Source organism: Topomyia yanbarensis, chromosome 2 (assembly GCF_030247195.1).
Source record: "Topomyia yanbarensis strain Yona2022 chromosome 2, ASM3024719v1, whole genome shotgun sequence".
Taxonomy (NCBI): domain Eukaryota; kingdom Metazoa; phylum Arthropoda; class Insecta; order Diptera; family Culicidae; genus Topomyia; species Topomyia yanbarensis.
Window position 1 is genome coordinate 467,628,502 of NC_080671.1, and position 9,288 is coordinate 467,637,789.

A 9,288-nucleotide genomic window follows, 5' to 3' on the forward strand; every position below is an offset into this window, starting at 1 on the left:
GAAATAAGTATTGAGCATTATTTAAGTTCCACAGGAGGACTCGAGATTAAATATCATATCAATTCGAAATGTTTAAGTAAATTTTTTCTGTCGATGCATATTTCTTTATAATACTGCGTGAGATTGGCACACCTCTGGTTACCACTCACACTAAGAAGAGTTACCTGGTTACCACTCACACTAAGAAGAGAATACGACACTATGAGGATGAGCAGGTTATGCAAAAAAGAAACGTTTGTCCATGACACCTATGATTCAGCTCATAAACTGCCAAAGGATGCAGTTTGTTTTTTACACTCGCAAGTGAGTCGTAGCTTCTCATGAAAACTTAATTTCATTCACGGAAAAACATTTCCAGTACCCAGTAAATAAGTTAGAAATTTAGTTTAATTTGCAATTATTCGGAGTTTCAATCATTCGAACCCATTTGGCCTATACATTTCTTAGAAATGTAATACCAATGTTAAACTCCCTTATATTTTGGACTACGTAGGGGATTCTGTCAAAAAAGTTACTGAGTTTTGCTGTTCTAAAACACCACCTCGTCCTCTTTCCACTGACACTGGAAATTCCCAATGAACCCAACTTAATGTTTCCTATCGTGATCCGAAGAGTTTTTTTGAATTTACACCATCTCATAAAGGCTTTGCTCGACTTAGTAGGAACGGGAAATTATGCTGTGGTGCTCCACGAATTACGTTTTGGAATCGTTCACATGTAGCTCTGCAGATAATATCAAAAATTACAATGTTTTACTCGATTTTTGCAAGATGTTTCCTCGCCATCTTATAAAATGATAGTTTTTCTTTGTTTTAGTAAGCAATTATCAACAAATTAACAGGTGTTGCTTAAAAGTAATTTTTCTACCAATGTTCACAGAAAATATATCCATTATGACAGAACAAAATGAAATTAGCAACTTTTCTTACAGCGCTAGCTGTGAACGGTTTCGACGTAGTATCGCCAATAGTAAATAAGAGTTTTCGAGTCCATTTAAATTCCTGGTCGTGTCCGTCCATCACATTGGTGACCCCGAACAGATAAAATCATCGATTTTATCAAACTACCTCGTGGTGCATCCAAATTTTACCACATTATCGCAAAAGTGGATCAGAGTGTTCTATACCATATTTGCGATTTAGTCGTAAATGCTCCCCAAGATATTAAGTACCAAGCCATCATAGAGAAGTTGCTGACCGTTTAAAATGTCGGCATACTTTTGCAATTTGTGCAACACCAAACCAACCCATCTGCTATTCAAATTCGACAATGGTCTTAGTAAGATGTTGTTTACAACCGGCTCACTGCAAATCACAAAACAGTTTTAGCGATACTCGACGACATATCGTCCAAGTTGGCAGATAAAAAGGTAGAATCTTCTTTCTTCATACGCACGTGGCAGCCCTAGGGTACGAGTGTTTTTACCCGATACCCGACTCGAACCCTTACCAGTAGGAATTGGGGCGGGTTCGGGTTTTGTTATCACAGGGTACGGGTCGGGTCGGGTACATTAAAAATATTTATTCCGGGTACGGGTCGGGTCGGGTTTTTTCGAAACATTTCGCGTTTATCCGTATGAATGTTTGGATGACCTTTTTCCGTCAATATCAAAAAGTGATCATCCTCGCAAAAAAATATTAAAACAAGCATAATATTACCATTGTGACATACATTCGTCCTATAGGTCAGGGATCATCCATAAATGACGTAGCATTATATGGGGGAGGGGGAGTTTTGTATTTTGTAATGATGTGTGACGACAGGGGGGTAGGGGGTCATGCAATGCTACGTAGCTTTTTTAAACAGGAATAGGAGTTGACCTGATGTCACGACAATCGTATCCGTTTCATCTAACATCTTTTTTTTATTTTTACGGGGGTAAGAGGGGGAAGCGTTACCGCCAAGCTACGTAATTACCAGTGGGGGTATTTAGGGATTTGTGACGAAATGCTACGATAGGGGAGGGGGGTTTTAAAAATCACTCAAAATATGCTACGTCGTTTATGGATGATCCCGCAGTGTGTATCGAATGAGCGGGACTATCCATAGATTTTGAGCTGGAAGTTCATCATCTAAATTTTGGTGTACAACAGAGAAATATTTATCGCTTTTTATGAAGTTTCTCGAGCATTTTTGAAATATTAATGTTTCCTTCATCTTTCCGACATTCAGAAAGAAAAATATGTGTTGGGAAAGATATGTATTTATGACTTCTATCTATCTGTTTAAGGAAAATAGTCTAAATTAACTACCAAGCATCAAAAATTGTAGATTTTTCATGGCTTTAAGGACAAAAATGTTTGGCGCTACTACAAAGTTTATTGATAAGTTTAATTAAAGATTGTACACGCGATTATTCCAATTAATCAAACTTATGCAGATAAATTGTACCCTTTTAAATTGCAAGATCGCTTAATAAATTACAAAATAATCGTGGCGGACAGAAGTTAAGCATGTTTAGAATAAAATTGATGTTTTGATATTTGTTCGAGATTTTTGAGAAAAATGATCTTATCGAAAATTTACTCAAAGCTCAAATATGCGATGTTAAGGTAAAATAAGGTCCTCGCATCTCACTATTTACATCGTGATTAGTATGTGAAATATGTAGCATTTCACTTTGTTTTGTAGAATTCATCTGTGACAGTTTTTGAACGTAATAAGCGTTTAGGGTAACTAACCAATTTTGGACCGCTAGAGGAAGTGAAATTACGTGAATGTCAAAAAATATTTGCTTGCCTATGTTTTTTAATGCAATACATGCACGAATCTGCTCCAAAATTACTGTTCTTGAAAGAAAACTGTCAATGGATGTTTTATACATTGACATAAAGTCGAAAATGACATTTCTTCACAGCATGAATTTTTCACATTTCGGGCCCTTCCACACTAATTTGGACAGTGTTTCAAGCATATTTTGGACACACTAAATGTGACTGAATATATTTTGGAAACAGTGAAGTTTTTTCTACTAAACTGACCTACTGACTCGTTCTCTTTGCAGTATATTTAATGCATGAAAGAAGAACATAAGCAAATCAGTGACTGCCAATCAAAAATGGTACATTAATCTTTATATGGAAGGCTGACTGCATGAAGTATTTTTTTAGTTCTATCATTTTGAGAAATGGAAAAACTTTCGGTACAATTGGGTTACTGCAGACTTAACAAAGCAGCATTAAATGTTATGCAATAGAGTTAACAATAATATATTTCGTGTAACAATTCATCTGTAGCAGTATTATGGAGTAACATCCTCAAGTGGATGATAAATCAAGGTTCAAAGTTCATCAGGAATCTTGTACTAAATATTAATTTTTAATTCTTTTGTTTACGAGGTGATTTCTTGTTATTCTTTCTAAGCTCAGTTTTTCTTTGTTTCTCTTCCTTTACTTTCCTTTTTTCTTCAGTTTTCGCCTTGTGGTATTCAACTGTTCGGCGCAATGTTGAAACAGCAGGACTACGTCGCTTGAATCGTGATGTTCCTGTTCGTGTGAGTGTTTCAGGCTATTCTAGGAATTCAGCAAGCACACTCTTATTATCATTATTTAGCTGTGATATGTCTCTTAGATTTGTCAACATATAGCTCGTCGAATTCAAAAAAAACGAGCTACAAATGTTCTTCAACATGGATTTCAGAAGTCTCCTCCTCGGTCTCCTCTTTGTTCAAATTATGGTCTTCAATGAAATGTTCCTCAATCGTTTGATTTTCGACATCCATTGGTTTGAACATTTTTAAATTATTTGACCAAAAAGAGCAGGCAACCTGCCGTTACGAAATTTTTCACTTTTTGATTATTCTAATTCGATAAACAAATAGGTGTCAAGAAAGAAAATCGAGGGGTGTCCAAAATAAGTTTATATCAATTTTTTAAGACAAATTGTGGACACCATTTATTTAAGATTTTTTAGATAAAACATTATAAAGAAACCTTTTCAAACACGTAACATGCATAATACCAAATCAGACAAACCAATTAAATCGATAAAAAATATTATAATTGTACATTTAAATCCAATTTGAAAATGTATCATTTCCACCGGTTCCTCTTGGTTATCGTTGAAACATGAAATGTTTTCGGTGATATTTTTGAAAACTGCGGATGCTGTTTAATTTTAAACAATTAGAGGTGAACTAATGATATTGAAACTTAATAGACCACCCAAGGAATGTAATTGCTACATCAAACCAAACAAATGCAGAGAAACTTGGCAATGTAGGAGGCAAATACATTAACAGGGTCCAAAATATGTAGGGGTCCAAATTAGGTTGGTTACCCTATGTTATATACGGTGAGTTTTAATCTATTACGTGAATGATTTTATTTTTCAATAGTCCACAATCTACTTAAATCAAAGAGCTAAAAAATGGAAATACCGCCAACTGGCACCGAGCTCCTTCGAATTAAATAGGTTAGATTTATTTATTGAAGATCCGGTCATGGTCACAGTCACGCACGGTTTTTATTTTTTTTAATGCAGGTGCGGCCGGGTTCGGATTCTTTTTTATGGCCGGGTACGAGTCGGATTCGGGTATGCTTACAAAAATAATATTCGGGTTCGGGTCGGGTCCGGGTACGAAAAATCCCATACCCGCCCATCTCTATGATGGAACAGATACGATCAGTTGAAATAAACCACAACACCAACTGAAGCAATAGGCCAGGCATTCCAAGGATTCATACACAGGCTTTTCGGAGATCTTGATTTCGTCGTCATCTTTATTGACGACGAGTCGCTTTATCTTCAAACAAAGCTTTGTTCTAGGCTGGTGGCCAAATGTGCAGTAATTAAAGCATTTAACTTTACAACAATTTACAGTAAAGTCAAATGTTATGCTACAATACAAACAATTGGGTCATTAAGCTATATATAGTTTTCCGTTCCATTCGATAAATTTTAGGTCCAATTTACATAATATAACATTATTTCAAAAAAAAAATTCGTTGTAATACGTAAAAACGATTTTTTTGTTTTTTAAAATAAATCTTATGTAAACTTGGCAACCATACATAGGAAAACTGCGGTTGTTTACATCTCCTATCAGGACAACACCCAAAATGAAAGAAAAACTATATGCAATGGATGGTGTTTATGTCAAATAACAATAACCCTCTGGGAAAACCGAGAAAACATGCCCTAATTTTTTCTGACAGGGCATCATTTCTCGACAAACATATGATTACGGCCTAAAAGCCAACTGTCAAAATCCACTTTCAATGGAAATTCCGGACAAACCGTTACTAGCTGAACACAGTTCACAACAGTTTATGAAAGAGAAAACTTTTCTCTTTCGTTTACTACCAACATCTGTCATTGGCATGTAACGGTTTGTCCAGAATTTCCATTCAAAGTGGATTTTGACAGTTGGCTTTTAGGCCGTAATCATATGTTTGTCGAGATTTGTCGTGAAATTCGATATGTCAAATCCTTCCTATAGTGTCAAATCCAGACTGTCAACATATTTCTTTATTTTAAATTTTAATATTATTTTCACGTTTCCTGAGTTGGAAAAAAACATTGTTGCAATCACGAAAATCAGCTTTATCGAGGTAAGTAATAAAAAACGACTTTTTTTTTCTCATTTAATGACCCAATTGAACGAATATTTTTATGTCGTTTTTGCTTGAAAAACGAAACTGAATCAGATTCCAACCAACGCTAACCGTTGTCAGTTGCTACATTTTGGCAGCAGTTGTATTTAGAACCTGACTCCCCGTATAAATAAATACCATTCCAGAAATCAATACTACTGATATATTCCATCATTATAATTCAACTGTTATACTACCATACTCACTTTAGTTACCATTTCCAATACCTTCCGTGTATCCTATATTGAAGATTTGTATACTACATTTTACTTTTGTGCGAGAGGTTAATATTGCTCTGGTGGTCTCTATCATCCGCATATCCATTTACCATGTTCCAAAAACCTGTAGATTAACTTGGCCAAAAAACCTCATCTCTCAATATTACTGCGATAGCTCAATTGGATAAAGCGTCAGTCCACTGAGTGTCAACGAAGCTTTCTTCAGAAGGATGGGGTGTAACAAAATAAAACTTTATCAATCGATAGAATTGATATGTGAAAAGGAGGAGATATTTTTTCTCCACTTAATATTTTATGCATCGCTAACTCTAAAATATACATGTCACCATAATATATATGGTTCTGGAATGGTATGTTGTCAAAATGTAGATGGAAAAGAACATATTTTGGTATGGTGACTGTTCTTAACAACCCGTAGTTTGTATGGTCGAGTATGGAAAAACGATAATGCTTATGTTCGATATTATATCAGGCAATGGTTATTCTACTGTTGAACGAACCGTATTGGGAATTGTTTTTAAACGTTTGATAAAATGGTTGGCATATGGTATGCAATTATGCGGGTCAGTTTCGCCTTAAGCAAAAGTGTTAGTTTTATTATAATGAAAACCCAAATCTTCAGCACTTTACTGTTAACGTGCAATTACCTTCTTTCCGATAAAACATGCTCAGTCACAAGGGTATGACGTCATACCTGTAAACAAACATGCTACCGGCTAATTAAAAACTTTCAAGATATTTGGAAAAGGTATAGGAAGTACATATGCTGCGAATAATTAAAATAATAATTTCCTCAAATTATTATCCGATCAGACCAGAACGTTCATTATTGTCATTATTGTTGTTGTAATAAGATCAATATAACTCCAAACTCACTTAATCGATACCATTATCTACGATCTTGATACGATCGCTCGCATTCACGTTAGTTATTTACGTTTGTACGCGTAGTTCATTCATTTACATTCAATGGTTGTGGGTTTAGCAGAATGCCCTCATGGTGCGATCGCGTGGATTATTTTTCCTGCTAGAACATAAGGGAGATCAGTCTTTGGAACGACGTACATAAGTCAATAATCTACCTTTCGACAGGTAGTTGATCAGAAGTGGATTGTGTGCCTACTCAATTAGTTTAGGATCTGGGGGCGTTGATCTGCAAAATGGCTTTACTCAAGCTGTTGCTATTCTCGGCCGTTTTCGGCTTCAGTATCTGTGATAACAAATATGATTTTATTAATTTACCCAAATCGCATCTTCCGCTGTACTTTCGACGTTTTCCGCAGCTGGAAGAGAAATGCCTGAACGACGATTCTTGCGAATATCGAAGTGTTTTGACCAGTGACACGTTCAAAGCGAAGAAAGCAGCAACCTGCTGGGGATATGAGGATGATTGTGATGTGGCCAAACGGTTCTCTAAACCTAAGTGCCCCGGTAACTATCAAGGTTATGTAAAAACAAAAGAGGCTCAAGTGGAAACATTCTACAGTCAAGCAGATTTTGGGTTTCTGCGAGATCAAATCCGAGAAATGAGAATAATGTGTGAACCAACCTTTCCCCATGATTCTGCGCTAGAGTGTTCCAAGTATTTACGGTTTTGTCGAGGTAGGAACATTATGGTTAACTTCACTGATTTGGCGAGTCGAAGGTAAATGGTTTGCCCTGTAAAGTAAGGTACTGGCTGTTCAACGATTATTTTTTTGCAGAGAACCCCTCCGTTACAAAATGGACGTTCTGTCACAGGGCCAAATCGGAGGTCATTGTAAGTTCCACCGTCAACGATTGGAGAACGAGCTCGAACACATAAGTCCGCTTCAATCATGGGGACCAGAATTGCGGTTCTTCGAAACCCTAAGTCAACCACTAGAGCAAAGTGAGCACTGCGACCTGACGATTGAAAGGCCTGCCTTTATCATGAAAATCGATGCCACCAGTAACATGTACCACCACTTTTGTGATTTTATCAATCTCTACGGATCTTTACATGTAAATCTATCGGATCCGACTGCGTTCAGTACCGATGTGGAAATAATGGTGTGGGAGTCATTCAGCTACAGTTCACCTTTTGCAGAAACTTTTAAAGTGTTCACCAAACATCCGATTGCGGATTTGAAGACCTACGCGGGGAAGGTAGTCTGTTTCAAAAATCTCGTTCTTCCCTTACTTCCAAGGATGATCTTTGGATTATACTATAATACTCCAATCGTAAGTTCGAAAATTAAAATTTCCCTATCGTTCATTTTAAAATTAACCAATCTCCATAGATTTCTGGCTGTGAAAACAGCGGTCTCTTCCAAGCTTTCTCGGAACATATACTGCATCGAATGCGCATTCCATTGAAGAGCAACTCGGATGGTAAGATACGGATCACGTTCCTTTCCCGGCAAACGAAATTCCGTCGGGTGCTGAACGAAGACGAACTGTTGAAAGCAATTTCAGTCAACGAAGAATACAAAGTCAACCGCGTCAGTTACTCCTACCAGATGGACTTTCGGGAACAGCTGAAAATCACCCGAAATACTGACATTTTCATTGGAATGCATGGCGCCGGCCTGACTCATCTGCTCTTCCTACCGAAGTGGGCTGTCCTGTTTGAATTGTACCACTGTGAGGACACCAACTGCTACAAAGATTTGGCTCGGCTGAAGGGAGTGCGTTACGTTACTTGGACGCGGGATGACCTAGTGTACCCGGAAGATGAAGGTCAACATCCGGACGGCGGTGGAAGACATGCCAAGTTCACTAACTATGCGTTTGACAGCGCGGAATTCGCCCGGCTGGTGGCGAAATCGGCTGAGCATGTTGTGAACCACGAAGAGTATAGGCACTTTTTAGAACGGTCACGGAAGAAAAAGGAGAAAACTGCCCCGAGGGAAGAACTGTAATGTGAATCACTCAACCGCCGACGGAATGTACTTAATCGAGATTCTGGTTCCATTAGTGCAGCGCTAATAGGTTCCTGTAAAATGTTTACCAACGTTGCCTTATTACAACGAACATATATCAGTATGCAATTCTATGGTTCCTTGTATTTAATAAATATTTGTTTTTGAATGTCCAACAAAGCATAATTATTGAAAGAATTTACTGCTTTTTTATCAAGTAATGGAAGATTTGCCAAGGAGAGCACCTTTGTTGGAATTTCCCTAACAACTAGGGTGGCGAATAATCGGATTGCGTTCCACTAATAATTCCGGAAGACACCGCAGTGTCCACACTGCTTTGGAGGAGAGCAACGCTCGTTTGGCTCATCCTCCACAGCGAGAGCAGGTAGTGCTCTTGGATTCCTTGCGGTTATCCGTGGTAATTAAATTCTACACCTATCTAAACCGATAAAATTGTTCACAATCGCGAAAAATTTACAGCATAATGTGAACGGAACAAATATGCGGTGCGCATTATGCTTATCCAAACAAATCACCCAACGGCAAAATTGAGTCAATTTGGTAATTTTCCAT

The 9,288-nt window shown here is 37.4% G+C and overlaps 1 protein-coding gene across 1 annotated transcript; it reads left to right on the forward strand.

Moving 5' to 3' along the window:
- Positions 1-6,747: 6,747 nt before the first annotated feature.
- LOC131686160 (EGF domain-specific O-linked N-acetylglucosamine transferase) lies at positions 6,748-8,885 on the forward strand. Its single transcript, XM_058970356.1, has 3 exons — positions 6,748-7,478; positions 7,537-8,035; positions 8,095-8,885. Exons 1-3 carry the CDS (start codon positions 6,994-6,996, stop codon positions 8,713-8,715), a joined length of 1,605 nt encoding a protein of 534 aa, XP_058826339.1. The 5' UTR covers positions 6,748-6,993; the 3' UTR covers positions 8,716-8,885.
- Positions 8,886-9,288: the final 403 nt, after the last annotated feature.